The sequence below is a fragment of the Sinohyriopsis cumingii genome, chromosome 10 (genome assembly GCF_028554795.1).
Source record: "Sinohyriopsis cumingii isolate HCF-2022 chromosome 10, ASM2855479v2, whole genome shotgun sequence".
Taxonomy (NCBI): Eukaryota; Metazoa; Mollusca; class Bivalvia; order Unionida; family Unionidae; genus Sinohyriopsis; species Sinohyriopsis cumingii.
In genome coordinates, this window is record NC_142970.1 from 30292825 (window position 1) to 30313725 (window position 20901).

Genomic DNA, 20901 nt, shown 5'->3' on the forward strand with positions numbered 1-20901 from the left:
AGAGATGAGTATATTCTTTTTACACATTATTTTTTTACACTGTCAGCATCCCACTGCACTTTTACATTCTGCATTAGTGACAGGTAATGCTGATATTATAACGTAGTTGGTGGGGGGACTAATTTTAATCATGCCCCTACGAAAGAAAACAGCTATTGCACATGAGTCTGTGTTGTGGGGGACAGACTGGATCTGTGTTCTTTCTACTTCTGGAGTTCTAGAACTTTCCATATATTAATTGGAAGATGGAAGTTTCTTACATGAACGAGAGTAGTTTCCATCATTGTAACATAAACAGTGCAAGAGCACCAGGTAAGTATTGCAAAGTTTTATCACACACACACACACAAACACACACACACACACTGCATCTACATTTCAGTAGTCAACTGAAGAGGTTTACATTTTAATATCTTACCTAGGATGTACTGTCAGCAGAAAATTTGTGAAGTCTTAATTAAACCTAATGATTTTGAGAGGTATTCTGCCTGAAGCAAAACCCAAACCAAAATGCATCCTTGCTGAAAGCTTGTGGCAAGCTTGCGATAAGCTAGTTTGATGTTTATAAGCTAACATGGATGCTTGTGCAAGCTTGTACAAGCAAGTGCAGGATTAGGCAAGATAGCTGGATATAACTGCAAGCTTGCACAAGCTTGTACAAGCTTTCTTGTTTGCTTCAGAAATTAAAACTAGCTTGCACAAGCTTTCTTGTTTGTTTCATAAAGTAAAACTAGCTTGCGCAAGCTTACTTGTTTTCTTCAGAAAGTAAAATTAGCTTGCGCAAGCTTGTTTTCTTCAGAAAGTAAAACTAGCTTGCGCAAGCTTTCTTGTATGTTAAAGAAAGTAAATTTAAACTAGCTTGCAACAAGTTTCTTCATATATATATATATATATATATATATATATATATATATATATATATATATATATATATATATATATATATATCCATTGCTTGTGAAAGTTTGAGACCATGTATCCAAGTAGCAGGCACCATCACTGTCACGCCCCTATGAAAACAAATTCATGACTTGATGAACAATCATGAAGTGTTCATGAAAGTTCCTCAACTAAGTTCATGAACTTCAAGAATTTTGATGAATCATGTACTTGAAGTTCATGAACACACTGATGAATTTTTATGAACTATTATAATATCTTTGAAGTTCCTGAAATGTCATGAACTTATGGTTCATGAACAATTCAAGTACTCTGATGCAATACCATGGTATTTCTTAAAAAAATGTATATTAAATATCTATATCATTATATTCATAAAATGTTCATGAAAATTTATCATACAAACTTCTCACAATATTAGTGAAATTTAAATAAAGGTGAATTTTTTCTTCTTTTTTTAAAATGATATACTGTATAAATGTTCATACAGATCTTTAATTCAATACTTGTGTACTTAACCTGAGTATTTCTGGATTAATATGGAAAAATATTTTCTGGCCAGCATCAACAAAATGTATTTGCTTTAAAAAGTTTTCAATGACTTTGTCCTAACGTTTTTTTTCTTCTCTCCATTACTGTTATAAACTGCATATTCTATTGACTTAGCCACTGGTTGCCAATTTGCAGTAAAAACCGAAATATATTAACAACGATTATCCTGATTGGATGACTATGAAAAAAGACGTGATATGACTGGTTAATATATGCGCGCAATTTCAACAGTCAAGCTTCCTCAGAAACCAAAGATCATGCAGATGGTTAGGCAAAAACCTCGAACAAAAACCGTGGACTCCATGGAATGGACAGATGAGAACATTTTCAGTATCATATTTTTAAAGTAAGTAGAAGTGCAGAGAAGCGATTTTGAAGAATATGAAGGAAATGATTTGGTGAGAGCAAAAATAGGCGGAAAAGCGTACCAAGCCCGGATGACCAGAATTACGGTGAGTATCTTTTTCTTGGTCATTCGTGATTATTTCAGTAGAAGTTATATGGATATTTTATTGGTTTATATATGTTATCATATTATTTATAACCAAGCTAATGACACGATTTTGTTCAGACCTAATTTAAACTTGCTCATCGAAGTTTTGAAAATCACTAAACATTATCACCCCCACCCCTCAGTTCTCGATACCAGACGTGGTTCGATATCGATAGGAGTTGAGATGTTCGAGATCGTTTTCTTTTACATGACGATCACTATTTCTATAATCTGATGTAATTTGGTAATTTTAAAAAAAAAACCTTAAGAAAATAGTTAATGCGTGAAACTGTTCACAATAAAAGTGCAAATAACAATGTGATGAAACCGGAAGCAGCTATACGCAACATGCGGAGTCGGAGTGGATGCATTAGTGACATACTAAGGGCCTATACCACACAAGTCTGGCGTTTTATCAATAAAAAATGGCGAAAATATTTGAAAGCATGAAATAACCATTATCTGTAATATATACGGTTATTTAGTGTAATGATGTTGTCAAAAAAATGTCATATTTTACTGAATAAAACATCTGTCTCCTGTGACTATACCTATGGCTAGACAGATTCAGTTAATATAAAACAGTGACAAAATTCTGCAATAATATAAATGCTCAGTATTATGTGTAAGGGATTAAATCATTTTTGAGTTGGATCATATTATTCCAGTAAGTAAAGTGGGGTACAATGATAATGTGCTAAAAGCTAAAAACAATGTTGATCAGAGATTATCTGTAATTAACTAACTTTACCTTTTTTTCAGACCAGACGGCAGAAAAGTAAAATTGTTAGAGGATGAAGTTTGTAGGTTAAGGAGGAAAATTTTAAAACTGAAGGATTCAAGATGTAAGAGACATTAAATTGTGACTGCTGCAACAATGTTAAAGATCCAAGCAGTAATCGGATGGAACAGCTTAAGTTGCAGAAGGAGACATTCAGTAGTGACAATGGACAGGATTTGATTAAATTATAGACCCTGAACATCTTCACAAAAGAATTATCAGACAGGTCAGTCTCTGGAAGAAGATTGGTCAGGAGAAACCCCAGCTGAAAGACAGCCCCATGACGATGAAATATGCTTCAACAGTTGATTGCAGGCAACTGCCCCAATATCTCTTGAACATTTTTCAAAGAAAAATTACAGAACATACAAAAAGTGTTGCTAAGGGTAAAAAAAAAGAATATCACTTGTCAGTTTAAATTTATCTGAAATCAAATACAGTTTTTAAGATAATATGTTGCATTTTATACTGTATTAACCCCATCCCCCATCTAAGGTTATTGTATGATTCAGGATGAATAGGTATTTGTGACTTGTCAGGTAATCATATTTTGTTTTATAGGCACTGTTCATGAAGTCATGAATCATTGAGAAACTTTGTTCATCATAGTTCATGAATATGTTCATGCTCTTGTTCATGAATGATGATGATCCAATTTGTGGACTGTTTTCAATTCATGCACATTCTAGAATAATTCATGAACCTTTTGATGAACTTTCATGAATGGTTCTTGAACCAAGTTCATGAACAGTTCATTCATTATTCATGATCATTTCATAGGGGCGTGACACTTGCAGGTAGGGGAACACATAAAGCTTCTGCAGCCTTGGGTAAGCTTGCAGTGAATGAATAAACTTGAACAATGGAATTAAACTTAATGTTTTGGCGGAACAGATTTGTTTTCCACTGCATTGCAACTATAAGATTGCATTATTTAATCATTAAATATGCAGATTACTTCATTGGAATGAAGTAAAACTTTGCAATATATTATGATAATTTGGTCCACCAGGAGCAGTTGAGTCTAAAATGTATTTTTGGACAGGGGCCTTTGGACTCCCAGACCCTCCCCCCCTTTTCACATTTTCAGGGGTTTTTTTGGAAGGGGGGAAAACACAACCATGTCTGATTTTTGAAAGCCCAGATGCTTGTAGCAAGAAATCTCTGCAAGCTTGCAACAAGCTAGTAACAAGCTTGCGCAAGCTAGTAACAAGCTTGCACAAGCTTGTGTATACTTATTGTACTAGGTAAATAAATAACAAGCTTGCGCATGCTTGTGCAAGCTTAAGCTTGCGCAAGTTTGTGCAAGCTTAAGCTTTCGCAAGCTTGTGCATGCTTATGACACTTTTGTTAAATAAGCTTGCGCAAGCTTGCTGCAATGTTCCAAATACAAGCTTGCCGCAAGCTTTATAAATAAGCTTGCACAAGCTTGCTGCAATGTTCCAAATACAAGCTTGCCACAAGCTTTATAAATAAGCTTGCGCAAGCTTGCTGCAATGTTCCAAATACAAGCTTGCCGCAAGCTTTATAAATAAGCTTGCTGCAATGTTCCAAATACAAGCTTGCCGCAAGCTTTATAAATAAGCTTGTGGCAAGCTTGCTGCAAGCTTTAAAACAAGCTTGCAATTTTGGTTTGGGAATAGGTACCAAATTTGCTAAGCCTATATTTGTACAGGGAAACAATCTGTGTCTTAGGATTATGGCTTATTATTGCATAAAAGTGATTGTTTGTTGATGGAAACAGAATTGGTCCCAAAACTTTTACATTAGACTTCCAAAGTAATTTATGATGATCCATCATAGTTTATTATGTTTTTGGCCAACTTTTTGCACACAGGAGCTGGACTATTGTTTGCTATAAATGGATACTAATTTATACAACAATCCGAATCAAATCAGCCCCAGGCATGATGAAAATTAATCATTACTGTGTAAGATAGGTGGGGTTACAGAAGATTCGGTGAAATTATAATTGCAAGCTTTGGTTTCTTTTACTTTGATTGACTTTGTTTGTCGGCCTAATGATGGAGGACAAGGAATTAAAAACTAGATCCATGATATGACCATGTTATAATGGAATTTTTATTGTAATAAATAAGGACAAGTAATGAGAAAAATATAGGCAAGATATGACCATGTTATATCAGAGTTTTGTTATAAAAAGGACAAGTGATTAAAAAATAGAGCCATGATTTGACCATGTTATGTCAGAAACAAGTTTGGTGTGTAATGACTAGATTTTTTTTACATCATTTATTGCATGGAAGATGAAGTGATTATTTCAGTGAAGGCTTTGGTTGAGAAGCTTCAGAACTTTATTTTGAGTACTTTTACTGAGTTCACACGATTTAAATTCAATGTATTTTCTTTTCTTTAGGAAACTGTGCGTCCAGAATTTGAGGCACAAGCTCAATACTTGAGAACAAACCCAGTGACAAAGGTTAACATATTTTAAAATTGTTTTTTTTTTTTCTAGTAGAGGAAATAGGGAACAAAATTATCTTTCAGTGGTATGTAAACAGCATGTCGCAAATCTCATGCACAACTGTGGTGCAGTTAGAGATTTTAGCTTCTGTGAGCTTACAGTATGGATATGTGTCAGGCATGCATTGTCTCTTGTGCATTGGGTATCTGTTGCATATGTCCGTCAAAAATTGTTATATTTTAACTTCTTGAAAACTAGTGGACAACTTTCAACACAAACTTTACAGAAAGTATCAGGGCAAAAAGAATTTTAATATTTTATACAAATGATGCCGATGTTCCATTAGATATAAGTGCTGTTACTTAACCCATTTCAAACAAGATAGAATTCCAATCATATTTTATCTTTTCGTATAAGATATGATTCTGATCGTATGTTCATTACTGTATTTACCGCATATATTGGGACAAGATAAAATAATTTTTTTTTCCTGTCCCAGAACTTATGGTGAAACATTTTATTCACTTTGGTCATATGTCCCAAGACTTAGGAAACGAAATAAATTTGTATTGCATTTGTGCTTGCCCACCCCCACCCCACGCACGTTGCAATAAAATAGATAAATAAAACGCTTAATTGATAATAAAAAGAAAGAAACTAACCTTGTGTTGTTATCATTTATTCCTTTTTTCAACATGAGCATTAAAGAATAAAATATTTCCACGAAATCCATATAAGTGGCATCGGTTTCCATACTGTAGCGTGTATCAGTTATGTCCGATACCACACACCACGTTGTTCATTGACATGAACATTGAGAAACAATTGTGTGTGGTTATGCTCGAAGATTTGAACATGTTATCTGACTGAAAACTGGAGCCAACAAAATCACAAACAAGAGGGAAATAGTCAACCGATATCTTGAAGACGACATACACGCATGACACGGTGTTTGGTGGAAAATAATCAAGATTGAATTATATCCAGGTCTACTGTATGACAGTATGTGGCAAATAAAAATCGTCATTTGAAAACACATTCACATGAGTGCAAGTGACAATCAGTGCTCCTTTGTATTAATTGTAACCACATATGCCAAGCACATAGAAGCCCTGGTGGTGAATAAACACAACTGGCAGCAAGCAGTTAACTCCTTCTTTGAACCTACCGACATGACATCAAAGACAAAAGGTTATTTTTATTACAAAGCAAGCCGATCTCAGAAGTCGACTTTGGTTACTTTTTTTGTAAAGGATATCAATACAAATGTTATTTTATTGCAAAGCAAGCCAACATCAGAAGCTGCCTATGAATTCTGTGAAGTGAGCTGATTTTTAAAAAAAAATTTTGAATATACAAAGACAGCCGAGATATGGAAGTAAACTTGGGTTCACTTTCAGCTATATTCATGGGAATTTTGAAAATAAATTAAAACAATGAAACTAATTTTCAAGTGACATAATATAGTGCTTTGTGCACAGATGTATATGACCCAGCAATATTTGGAGAAAATAAAATCGTAATGAATTCATGAAGGCCAGAAGAGAAGCAAACGATTTCGCAAATGAAAGGGAAATAATCAACCGATATATTGAAGACAACTGCCATTCATGCATGGCACGGTGTTAGGAGCAAAATAGCCAAGATTAATTTATATCCAGGTCTACTGTATGACAGTATCTCGCAAATAAAAATCATTATTTGAAAACACATTCACTTGAGTGCAAGTGACAATCTTTTCACCAGCGCAGGTTACAAAAGTATCATTACTATTTACCCGCAGACATCAGTGCACCTTTGTATTAATTTTTACTACAGATGCCAAGCACATAGAAGCCCTGGTGGTAAATAAACACAACTGGCAGCCAGCAGTAAACTTCTTCTTTGAACTTACCGACAGGACATCAAAGACAAAGGTTATTTTTATTACAAAGCAAGCCGACTTCGGACTCGGAAGCCGAATTTTTTTTAAAGGATATCAATACAAAGGTTATTTTATTGCAAGGCAAGCTGACCTCGGAAACCGACTATGGATTCTTTTAAGTATGCTGATTTTATATTTTTTAGCTTTGAATATACAAAGACGGCTGAGTTTTTGAAGCTAACTTTGGTTCCTTTTCATCACTATTCATGAAAATTTTGAAAATAAAGTGAAACAATGGAACTGTTTTTAAAGTTACACAATAGAGTGCTTCATGCACAAGCATCAATGACCCAGCATCATCCAGAAGATTTGGGGAAAATCACGTGATGAATTTGTGAAGGCCAGAAGAGAAACAATTCATTTCGCTGACAATATGATCATTAATATGGATGAAACTCTAGTGTACTTTGATCGCATTTCATGATGGACTTATGATAAAATGGGCATCTAAAGTGTGAGAATTAGCAAGACTAGTGCAGATTTGAAAAAATCTGACTTTTGTCCTTGCAGTTTCCGCTTCAGGTGGTGTGTTGCCTCTAACAATTTTTCACGGTATGAGAAAGCTAAAAAAAATATTCATGTACCAAAAGAATAGATTGTACGTGTGCAGGAGAAGGGTTGTGTTGATCAGATGCTGCTGCAGTGGATTAAAGAGTTTTATCTCAAGTACACAGTTTTATATTTTTAAAATAAAATTTCACCAGGAGTGCAATTTCTGACAAGTAATTTTCGAATGATTTAAAAAGTGTCCCACAACTTAAGACTTGAAAAAAACCGATGTGTTCCAGAATATACAGTGCACAAAAAATTACTTTTAAAATTAGTTTATGGTGTCCCAACAAATACGGTGTCCCAACATATATGGTAAATATGGTATATTCCATCTACTACTTCATGAAGTGTATATTTAAGTGTTTAATATATCATTATATTACATGTACTCGTTTGAACAGAAAAAATGAAGGTTGTATCATGCAGTGAAATTATGAGTTAAAAAAATTTAAATTTTGTAAATTCAGTTCAACATAAAAATTGAGTTTTAAGATGCAGAGGTCAAAATGTGGTCAGTACTGAAAAGGCAAGTGGTAACAATGATGTAATTGCTGAATTAATTTAAAACATAGACAATTTCTTGTGAAAAATTGATATTTTAGTTAGTGGGGATTATTATCTTTACATCAGCGAAATGAACCGCGTGGATGATAATTGTTTGAAAACTTAATTTTAAACATAAGTTTAATGTGTGGAGATCAGCTTGTTAGACAGCAGTGAAGTGGCAAGTGATGTCAGTGATATGGATTCTGACTTTGAGGAAAAATATAGACAATTTTGTGTGGAAAATTTACATGTTAGCCAGTGCAGATCACAATCTTCTCTTCAGTGAAATGAAAAGAGATGATGATAACTGCTTACTAGAAAATTTGATTTTAAATCAGAATTTTAATATGTGCAGATCAAATTAGCAGATATCATTGTAGTGGCAGTTTTAGGCAGTGTTGTGGATGCCACTTTTGAATTATGAATCATTTGAAGTGACTCACATTTTTCAAGCAATTACATTTTTATAAATATAAACATGTATGCATAATATCATGAAATTTTACTGCATTCCTGGAAATGGACTAAAGTAAACTCAACAAAACTCGATATTTTTACATTAAAATTTTTTTATAGAATAAAATTGCTGAAACAAATTGAGTAACTGTGTCAACTTCCTAACAATGATCTGTTCTGCTTGCTCTCCAATTCTTATATGGTTTAAATGTAATAAAAGTGTGTATCTTAAAATAAACTTGCATATTGGAGGTAAAATGACTATTGCAAATAGAAAAATTTATTGAAAGTTATAAGAAAATCCAAAGCATGTTTTATAGTTTCTTAACTTTATTCTCAACTGTCTTTTTATATCTGAAAAATGTTCATTGAAAATTTGACTGTAAAGGAAACTCTGCTTTTTAAAATGGTATATAACTTTGAACTATTATTTGAATAACTTGTCATGTTAAGCCAGATTGACCAATGTCATTGAATTCTTTCATGCTGACTTACACAATTTTTTTCTACTCACCTGCCTGTGGTTCAGTATCAAAATGCTTAAAATAGAGATTCTAATGTTATATATATTTAATATTTATTGTATGCTTGATCTTTGTCTGTGATTGATGGTAGAGTTTGGCCTACCTGATCTTCACTAGCCAAGGTAAGTTTTTAATGCTGTTCTGTCTTAATGCTCACTTAGTAGTTACTATAGATAATGCATTGGAAATTTTACCTGTATAGGCAGGTAATTGATCTTTCATACAGGTAACTTATTAGAGTGACATTTCAATGTTTTGTCTACATTTGCTGCCATGTGTGCCATTTCACAGTAATTGTTACAGTGAGTGTCACTTTATGTACATTCTCTGAATTCATAAAACAGGACATGTGCTGGGCTGCACCTGTATAAATTGACTGTTCTATTTGTCTTTCGCATTTAGACCATTGGCAAGACCAAGTGTGACAAGGACTGATAAACACTCTACATGTGTAGCTTACTCCAATTGCCAGCCTACCAGCACATGTCAGATTTGCACATCATTGACAGATGTCATTGGGCTGTATATACTGGGATACTAAATGGAAAGGCACAGAAGAGCACTTTGACGGAAGAAGACGTCCTCAGTATACAAGCTGACATCATACTGGGGAGTGATTTCTTGTTGACAGGTATTTTATTGGACATGGTTCAATAACCATAAAGTGATCCAAGCTATTACAGTTAGTGACATCTCAAGACTTCTATCTCACTGCCACATCATGATAACCATTCTTGGCGAAATAATATTATGTTGACCCCATAGACTTGACAACCAGTCACCTTTATATCCTGAGTAAGATTGGATCAAACAAACCTACTCAATTAGAGTCTCACACTTCAGATGCACAGACCAACTACATGGATCAAATATCCTATACCCCACCCCAGCTTAATGAACTGGACAACATCTTTCCAACTCTTCATCCACAACAAGACTTTACCATAGGTCTCTGATTGTAATGTGTCACTGACAGCCACCAGATGAATGAGCTTGTCCAACTGATATCATACAGGCACCATTGTGGATCAGTATAGAGTGCCATAAGGCACTTACTGCAAACTGTGTTCAGCTTAGTGCCCAAGTACCCAAAGGGAGGTTGCTACACCTTGTTCTCAAACGTTTTCCACTCAAAGGGACCCACTACTTACAACCCATTTTGGAAGTCACTGTATTTCACCACCACAGTTGGTTGTACTTTGTAAGTCAAGACAGAATGGCCTTTATTAACTAAATTTAAATGAGGACAAGATTAAAGCAGTTATTATTGAACACATCATTTGTATGGACTGATTTGCATCCACTGGCAAGATTAAATGGCACTGTTTTAGGTTTAGTTCCACAGTAATGACAGGATATGGGTTCACTGATTTTCATTGTCTTTGCCACTCAAAGGGAATACTACTTAGTGATCAAATCCCAATCATTATATTCTGTGAGCATGGTGGGCAGCCCCTTTCGACATTCTTCTCCAGTTTTGTATCAGATTGCACAGCAGGCATCAGCATTTCCCCCGTTCTCCTAGGGACAACAAAGTTCCATCATTTTTTAGAGATCTCACTGACAAGAGAAGACTGCTTTCTGAGCATCAATCAAGGAAGTTTTTCACTTGTTGCCACCAGAGTTTTGCTTCCCTTCAGTTTTTTAACTAACTGCTTGGTCCAGAGTTCCATCATCTGTTGACATGCTAATCAACAGTGACCAACTGGAGTTCAGCTGTTTTCATTGTCAGGTAACAGTTGGCTGACTTGGAGAATATTACAGAGACATAGCAGCCATGGGAATGATGAAACCCTTGTCATCCAGCACCTCAGTGCCATCTTTCAAGGTGCAGTAGAGACTATTTTTTTGAAGAGTACATTGCAATAGCCTGGTCCAAGAAAAGGAATTTTACGAGGTTATGGAAGATACAATGGCCCTACTCTGTCACTGTTGGACTCTAAATCTGACCAGGTGAGTTCAGTAATGAAGCCAATCCCATCAATTGAGTTGAATTATATTCATGCTTACATCAATCAACATGCCTTATGCTGTCCTGACATCAGTGCATTCTATCTGGCAGTCTTAAGGTTCAGTCTAATGATAGTGCCATGATGCAAACACAGCTCACTCCTTGGCCAATTGTGCCACAATATCTACATAATATGGATTCTTCTGAGAAATTACAGTCCTGCAAATCCAATACAGAGTTCAAAGCCATGGTTCTTGAGAATCAGTGTAGATAAAAGCACAGAGAAGGGGATCGTTCCACCCCAGTTTCTCTCCATGCCATCAGATGTAAATTGCTCATGTTCAGTATTGAACCAAATCTAGCTAGCAAATATGCCAGAAGGGATAGTTTATGATGATAAAATGTTATGTATTCTACCCCTGCATCTGTACACATATCATCACAGGGAAAAGATATCCAGTTGTTTGAGATCTATACTATTTATTAGAATGACAGTTCCATGACACTATGGTAATGCAGTTAGTGCCATTGGGTGTAATTGGTATTAGTGACTCAGGGCAGCCAATCATATTTCAGTGCAATAATCCTCCTGAACAGAGTCTGTCTCCTGCAGGAACATGCATTATTTTCAACTGGAGGCTTCAAATCTTACAAAGAACCCTCCCTAATTCCTAAAATCTTTCACATATGGGGTATACTCAGTGTGACAGCAGACATCATTGTCCTAGATCACCTATTTTTCAGACTATTACAATGGTACTGTTGTCCCAATGGCATATGGAACTTTGATCCTTGGAACAAACATTGCATATGAATTCCTATATTAGAAAATGTGAGAACCTCGCCTAGCTTTTATGTCAGGAGGTACTTAGTAGGTAAAACCTTTGACTTGATGATGGATTTATATGGGTGTGAGCACAGTGGGCTGGGATGCCACATGGAAGCATTCCATTGGTGGCAGGAGAATCTACATGGAAAGGGCATCCTTGTTCACTTTGACAATTCCTATGTGGTGAATTATCACCAGAGGCAAGAAGGAATGAAATCTCCAGACCTTTGTGTTCTTCTTTGGAAATTTCTAAGCTGGTTTCTTCAAAAACAAATCTATAAAAAAAGTTTTTCATATTACAGACCAACTACGGGTATTAGATGATTTGCTGTCCTAGAAGAATCGATACCATCAGAATTGTTGAACCTGCATGTAAGGATCACATTAAAAAAGCTGTCAAGGACCAATTGGAGGAGAGAATTGCTCAAGCATGACTGCTTTTCACTGTTAAAGTATATGAGAGAAATTAATAATTTTGTAAAATGGTATGAATGTGAAAATATTTTACTGCTCAATGCAAAAATACAACAATAAATAACTTCATACTATGGCTCTTTCATGGTAAACAGTTAACATCAATCACAATTATAGGAACCATTCCACAATATTGCACATGCCACATCATCATGAAAGTGAGGATGTCAGACAGAACAAAGAACTATCCAGTCTGCTGCTCAATTCAAGATTACAGCTTTGGCTCAAAGTGGAATCTGTCATGCATACTAACCTGACTAAACAAGACAATGTTTCAACCACTTTCGCTCTACTAGTTGACCCAAACGTCTTTCATTTCCATTCATGACCCATGCTTTCATTGCCAAGAACAGACTCACGTTCATGGGGAATCGAACTTTTGCAACAAAATCACTGTCTACTCTGAACATTTCATCTCAAGGTTATCTGTAGGACCCAGTGCGAACTCTGAAGTTGTATATGAAACTGTGCCAGTATGCCAAGGGAGATTCAACCATTTCTTGACCCTCAAAGAAGGAAAGGACAATGTGTTTGCATGAGCAATTTCATCCCAGATAAAATGGGTATTAACTCTGCATATCGGGAAGTAACCCCAGATCAATGAATTAAATATGCATTTAAACTAACAAAGTTAGGGCTGTTATCACCATGCATTCCATGTGAGTGAAACTGTTCCCTAACTAACATTATCCATACCATGGAACAGAGGTCAGAATTCACTGTTTACAGAATTTACATCAGAATGCTTTCATCCCAAAAGGCTTAACTCAACCTGGTGGGACCTTTAGCCATGGCACAACAGGCTATCATCCTGGATTGTTTGACAGTTGCACAAGGATGCTGCTTCATGACTTAACATTGGATTTGTGGTAGGGGAGGACTTTTTTCCGTTTTGAAGTTGCTCCCCGGCATATTGAATCTTTTCTCCAGCCATGTTACCCAAAATCTATTTCACATACCATTGGGGTCAGGAGATGGTCTCAGTGCAGTAAGGGGATGTAACTCTGAACTTATCTATTCTCCTAAGGTATTATGATCGGATAATGTTTTTGAAGAAGAGATCATTGTAAAATGTGTTTCTTCAGTAATACTTATCTGGTCATAATACACATACACCCTCCCAGCCTCCCCACAGTTACAACCATATAAAGAGTGTGCCTTCTGCTCCAACAGTAACATAAGTTTTCTTGGAATTTGGTGTCAATCCCTGTATTGAGGGAAATCACTCCACCTAACTGGCACTTAGATGTGCAGAAAACTTTTTAGCTTTTAGCTAAATATTTTGAGTCTGGGAGGACTGGATTTGTGAGGTAACAGTATTTTTCTAAGGTGTTATGATAAGGTAAGTATTATTGAAGAAACATGTTTTACTAGAAAAAGTTGTTACGTCTGTTCAGAAGCATTCTCCTCTGATGCCTTTCTTCCCTGCCAAAAAGAATTACTTGTGGAGCACAAAGGCATAGTTCTTTTGCCAAATCCTTTTTTAGAGAGCATCCTAGTGATTGATGGGTCCAAAGCTTAAGGCCAGGGGGATGACAGTTATTAAATATATAGCCATAGCTATTTTCAATTTTTAGTTATTATAGTAACTTTCTTGATGTGTAATGATTATAATGATACAACATTTATTTTAATAGAAAGAAGAGCCATATGTGCCAGTAAGGAGTAAATCTATTTATTACTTCACCACAGCAAGTGTAACCTTTTTCTCTGTAAGTATCACCATTCACTTTTTCCATATGTACGGTTTATACTCACTTATAAGTCAAGTCCAGCTGCAAGCAATATAGACCGGATCTTCTTTCACATAATGTGCCAGCAGATCAGGGTTTGTGTTGTTTGTTCTACTGATTACACCTTTTTTATGTACACAATTAGCAGTACATGAAATTTCACTACACCTAGCTGAAAATTTGCTTAACTCAGCAAAATTGTTGAGAGTCTTTGATAGGGTTGAGAGTTTTGATGAAGTAAGCTTCCATGAATCCCGATATGTAGAATAGGCTTGATGAGCTCTCCTCCATGTTTTAAGAGGTATACCTCTTAAAACTCTTGATGGCAGAATTGGTGGTGGCTTTGAGGTGGTGGTGTAGGTTTAAAACCTATCATTGGATCAGCCAGTCTTAGCTACCTTGATACTGTGGCATGTACTTGGGCAAGTTACTTTATTGCCTCAGCACTACAGAACCTACATGTGTTGCTGTACCATAAAACACCCAACCAAACCAATCCGATTTATTAAGGAATATCATAGGGACAGTTGTAGGAGAATTTCTGAATGTTTTACACATTAATAATTATTGATAAAAGATCTTTAGTATGTAGTCAGATCATAGCAATATCATGGTAATTTATTACTTTCTGTCTGAGCTTGCTTCTATCAGAGGAGTTCTATTCATCTATTGCGAGTTATACACTGTAACATCCATCAACAAAGCATTCTTGACAGGACTGATCAGCCTGTTTAGTTGGACAAGTTATAATTGATTCCTATTCTTATGGCTGTAAGAACATTAGAGATTAAAAACATTAGATACATTTTTACTGATCCTCTGATGTATATTTTATGTTGTTTCTTTTGACAACAGCTCTGTGTGGTTCTTGGTGCTATGTTTGGTGTGATATGCTACAGAATTATCATCACAGCTGTGCTGTATTCCAATGAAAAATTTGTTTTGAGATCTCGAAGCACATTATTTGCATCAGGAACTGCTGCTTGTATCAACTTGGTGGTCATTCTAGTGCTAAACATGGTAATTGTATTAGAGATTTTTAGAAGCAGAGTACTATTATACTATGCTGGCTTCAACATTAGCATCTGAACATATAAATGTATCTACATATGAAAAGCCTCACAACATTTCAGTCAGTCTTCCTAAAGGAAACAATTTAGAATGGCTTTTATAGTATCAACCCCCTGGGGAGAGACCTAAAGGTCTAACTTTATACATATATGTACATTAGTTATACACCACTCCCTTGATAACTGTGCCATGTTAATTCGCGAACCAGCTTATAACATGGGGTCAAGCATAGATCCCATTTTTTAAACTAGAAAATACCCCCAAATATCATCCCTATTTCTTGAACTTGAAGAAAATCGCGATCAAAATTGGTAACTGAAACGTTGATATGTTGCTCATTTTATGGTCGAAAATGGTAGATAAGATTATGAAAATTTAATCAACATTTTGAAGTTATCAACTTTTAATTAGAAGTCATATAATTGGTTACATTTTCTATCCAAACAACATTCTTAGTATACCATAATTAAAGATATTCAAGGAAATTTCGATCAATGAAAATGTCACTTATGCCTAGTGTATGCTGTACATTAATATTTAAATGCCAAATAATTTTATTAAGTGAAATTTTGTTTTAATTCTATCTTTTAGTTCCTATTAAGTCTAATCATCATAAATGCAATGTGTATTTAAATGTAAAAAATGTCAGTCTACCATAACAACTATGTCTGCAAGTGTTTCTCTGAGAACCTAATTAAGTGCCGACTGTGTTTTGATAACTGACTTGCGGAAGTACCAGGATATACTCGTGTATAAGCCAAATAATTTAGGAAAAATTAAAGGCCTGGAAAATGGGGGGTCGGCTTATCCATGGGCCAATGTCTAAACTTGACAGTTTTTAGATCTTTTTGTTGACTACTGTATTGGCTGTAAATCTGGGGACACGAAACAGTAATTTCTTAGCATCACTTAAATCCTTATTTATTCCTAATCATATTTAGATGCAGACTCTTTGCAAAAATCAGAAGATATGAAATATAAGTATACATGTAATTTTGTATTAAATATAAGTTTGCCTAAATAAACGCATCTAGAATTTACCTCCTGCATCTTGAGATGTCTTGAAGTTGTGGGTCACCTTATACGTGGGTCATGCACTTTTTAGTGTTTATATCTGTTCAGTTTGGGGGGTCGGCTTTTACTCAAACGGGCTTATATGCGAATATATATAGTATTTGTCGTATTGCTGCATTAAAAGCTGGCCTCCTTTGTATTATCATGTTAATTGCATCTTTTGAATCAAATAAAAGAGGTGGAATAAAAGAAAAGTTAAAACGAAAAGGCATGCAAATCCTACATACATAAAGTCTAGCAGCCATGGTCATATGTTGGGTGAACTCACTTCAGTTGATCAATCAAACACTTACAAATGTTATTGTATAGGTAGCATAATTAAACTACCTTAAATTAGCTGACTCATTCATAACTGTGATCAAAGATAGCAAGACAACCAAGCAAAACGAATACTTCATAAAATAAAGAGCTTGGTTTCACATATACAGACCATTGTAGGCAAGCGAGGTTCAGAGAATTCCTGAACTGGCTATTAGAGATATCCTCAAGGATGATAAGAAGTTTCACTATTGCTTAAATGAAATTGCAACATCAGATTGTACAAATTGAATAATACAAAAATTGAGTTTTGACATAGACGATAGTCTCACAAAATAAATGTCGCTAGTTTTTAAGAAGAAAAAAAGACTCATGTTTGGCAGTGTATCATTAGTCAGTCTCGTTTCCAGCTGCTTTGACTCCCAACTTGGCAACTGTTCGATTAAAGACCACTCCAGAAACCAGACTAATCAACAAAACAAAAAGCAGTGATGTAATACACAGATGTTTTTGCGTGCACGTGATGGTTTCTGAAACCAGTAGAAATGATCTTTCACATTTTGGATATTTTGAAAATAAATGTTATTTATACAGAATAACAAACAACTACTTTAGAAAAAGCACATTATTAGCAATTATTATCAACGGGATTGTAAAATGAGGATTCAGTCATTAAACAGCCCAGACCTGGCCCTAGGGCAAGGTGAATGAGGCAAATGAATTGTGTCCCATGCTTTCAGGAAATCAACTCCACAATGCAGTCTTTATGCTTGGGGCCTCACACACATTGCTTGCTGCCTTTGGCCCCGCACATCCTAGAGCCAGGCCTGAAACAGCCCAGTTCCCTACACACACACAGACACACACACGGGAGTTTCTCAACGTGTGAGCATTTGCTTTTTTCTTCAGTTTTTGGAGGTCCCTCATTATTAACTCGCGCCCTCGCTTATAGTGCAGTCTGTGTTTGTGGACCCCATTTTGTGCAAGTTATCGAGGGAGAGGTGTATATTCTTGGTTAAGATTTTGCATTTCACTTCATTTCACTTTTGGATCTTTAGTTGATAGGGTTGAATTGTTAGTCAATTTTCTTTAATAACTCTTTTATACTTGTCATTCTTACCTGTACACTTTATTACACATGTTTGATATATACAAATGCCTTAAAATGGAATGCATTTGCAATTGATAAATATTTTCTTTAATGTGAGGTATACAGGCTAAAAAAATGGCTTAGAGACACTCATTTACAAAATTATCTTTTGCATGCCTGTTTTGAGAATGATGCATCCACTTGAAATATGTTGCTCAGTGTGACCCATATAAAGTAAGAAGGCCCAATTTGTCCCATTGAATTTAGAATTGACCCACTTTTAGAAACAGGATGGGTTAGTTTACCCTATTTTGTAAAATCCTTGAAGTGACACTGATATATAAAAGTTGCAATACTGTGAGTTCCTTTTTTTTACATTTTTATGTTGTATTCTAGGGAAATAAATTATTTGCTGAATTTTACAATGCTTGTTGCATCTCACTTATTTCATTTACGTGTTTTAATACCACAGTCATAATAGTGTTGAAGTAACAGAAATAAGTGTTCAAACAAATTGTGTATGTTCTGTTTTCCTTAAACTCCTTCAGGGAGGTCTCTTTGCTGCCTTTCCTTTGATGAAATAACAAGTAAACATTTTTTAAGACAGATGATGAGTAAGCACTTAAAATGACCTTATTCAGAAGTTCCTTTCTATTGTAATGTTGGTTTGAATACAGAGTAAGATTATCTTTGATAATTTTGAATACTGTGTACGATATATATATATATATATATATATATATATATATATATATATATATATATATATATATATATATATATAGACATCTATCTTTTTCAGCTATATCTAAAAATAGGATTACTTTTGACTAACTTGGGTAAGTTTCACATTAAAAAGTTTTTGTCATTGTTACAAAAGGATCAAATATACTTATGTTTCTTATTGATGTGTCCATGACATGTGTAACCCACATTAAGATATGATAATTGATTGAATTAATATAGCTTAAATTATATAATTTAAATGAAACCATATGAAGACAACTTTCCCTTATATACGTCTTAACATACCCCTGGAGCTCTTTGTCATTTTTGCCTGAAAATCGAGTAAGAAACACATTTTGAAAGCTATTTCTGAATAGACTCGAAAACACCAAATCCCCGGTCATCTTTCAATAACATACTGCCTAGTTATGTTAGAAACATCATTTTTTGTTGGCTATTTGACTCGCGCATGAGCAGAAGGGTAAAAGTTGGACTTATGTTTTTTGTTTTTTGTTTTTTTGTGCTAAACGGAGCCATTATTTTTGTATGGAGACCACTCTTTTTCCCAAATGCCCATCTTATCCTACTTTTTGCAAAGGCTCATCTGTCTGTTTGCAGTTCATACCGGTTTTGCCTTAGATCTGAGACCAAAAAGTTTAAAATCCGGACACAAAATCGAATTCCGACCACGGGCGAATTTTGGGTTTAAAAAAAGTCGGGTCCATAAATTGAGGTTTTTCTATCTGTATTTTGTAGTGCAACTAGATATTCCAGATTATTTGGTATCATTGTAGAGCTACATCTGTCTACCTTTCTATAATACCACCCACTTTAGTGTATCATGCATGACCATGACACTACAGAGCTCGGCAGTAGGCTACTACCTCCTGCCCCGTAAAGTCGTCGCTAAGGGTTAATGTGTTAACAAGAATTTTTTATTTTTTTTTACAAATCATCAGGGAATTTCCAAATTTGTAATTTATGTGCAGTGTCGATGCACATGTGATTAAATACGCAAGGAATATTCAAATTTTGTAATGTCATCAAAATGGACTGTTTAACACATTAACTCCTGGTTATCTTTCAATAACATACTGCCTAGTTGTGTTAGAAACATTGTTTTTCTTTGGCTATTTGACTCGTGCATGAGCAGAAGGGTAAAAGTTTGACTTTTTGTCTTTTTTATTGTTGCTAAACGGAGCCATTATTTTTTTATGGAGACCACTCTTTATTCCAAATGCCCATCTTATCCTACTTTTTGCAAAGGCTCATCTGTCTGTTTGCAGTTCATACCGGTTTGCCTTAGATCTGAGACCAAAAGTCTAAAATCCAGACACAAAATCGGATTCTGACCACGGGCAAATTTTGGGTAACAAAAAGTTGGGTCCAAAAAATGAGGTTTTTCTATCTGTATTTTGTAGTACAACTAAATATTCCAGATTATTTGGTATTATTGTAGAGCTACATCTGTCTACCTTTCTGTAATACCACCCACTTTAGTGTATCATGCATGACCATGACGCTACAGAGCTCAGCAGTAGGCTACTACCTCCTGCCCCATAAAGTCGTCTCTAGGGGTTAATGTGTTAAGATGTAAGTAAGAATTTCATCGGTTTATTTTAAAATTCTCTGTACATATTTTGTCAGTTATTTTCATCACTGAGTTCAATGGCCTCTACACGTATCAGCTTGAAACTTACATTAAAGGATGAAGATGGATAAACAGACAGATAGAGATGCCAACTTTTCCGATTTTGAAAGAATAATTTCTATTATTAACCTCAAATTATTCCATTTAGGATCATTTCTGTCAGATTCTGATTCTGCTGTTAGATGTAATTTTATGTAAATGAACAAAATCTTAATCACCCATATATATAAAACACAGAAATGCTTGTAAGGTCTGATTTTAATACTTTTGTTAAATGTACCAAAATGTTAGTTCTCAAAAGCATTTGAATATTGACCATTCAGAAATCACTTAAGCTAGGTGCCCTGTTCACCTGAGAAAATTCAAGAAAGGTGTCAAACTGAAAGTGACCAATGAAGATTATACCTATAGAAAATAGTGTGTACTATAGACATCTGAATTTGAACACACAAGGAATCAACTTTGGACAAATACCATGTCTCTGCTCTCTTTTTTACTGGATTTCAGCATGCCACATGTTGGCAAAGATTACCACAGAAAGCACATTTGAACAAACAAAAAACCCACTTTAAATATATAAGATTTAATAATTTAAAAAGTTTTGGATAAAAAATTAAAGTATGCCTGTTTAATATTTAGATTCAGTGTTTTATATCTAACATTCCAATTTCACATCTGTATGGGTTGGCATATGTGCAGACAAACATACAGGCTGATGAATTCACATGCAGATTAGGTCTTTTTTCTTGTCTGATTTTCATAGTGGTGATGGATGATCAGATTTATAAATCATTAATTGATTGAAAAACTATTAATGATAACTTGTTTGTTGGTAAGGTTTATATTCCAAAAGATAATGCAAATTATGGATGAAGGCACTAGGCTAACCAC

At 34.9% G+C, this 20901-nt stretch overlaps 1 protein-coding gene across 1 annotated transcript in view; it reads left to right on the top strand.

Moving 5' to 3' along the window:
* The window catches only part of LOC149789827 (anoctamin-4-like), a 143309-nt gene that overhangs the window by 77665 nt on the left and 44743 nt on the right, over window positions 1–20901 (top strand). Inside the window, exons 17-20 of the mRNA XM_089973133.1 lie at window positions 5104–5166; window positions 14045–14119; window positions 14996–15160; window positions 18436–18472. Of these exons, the coding sequence (XP_089829259.1) occupies window positions 5104–5166; window positions 14045–14119; window positions 14996–15160; window positions 18436–18472 (340 nt within the window). The remainder of the gene's footprint in view (window positions 1–5103; window positions 5167–14044; window positions 14120–14995; window positions 15161–18435; window positions 18473–20901) is intronic.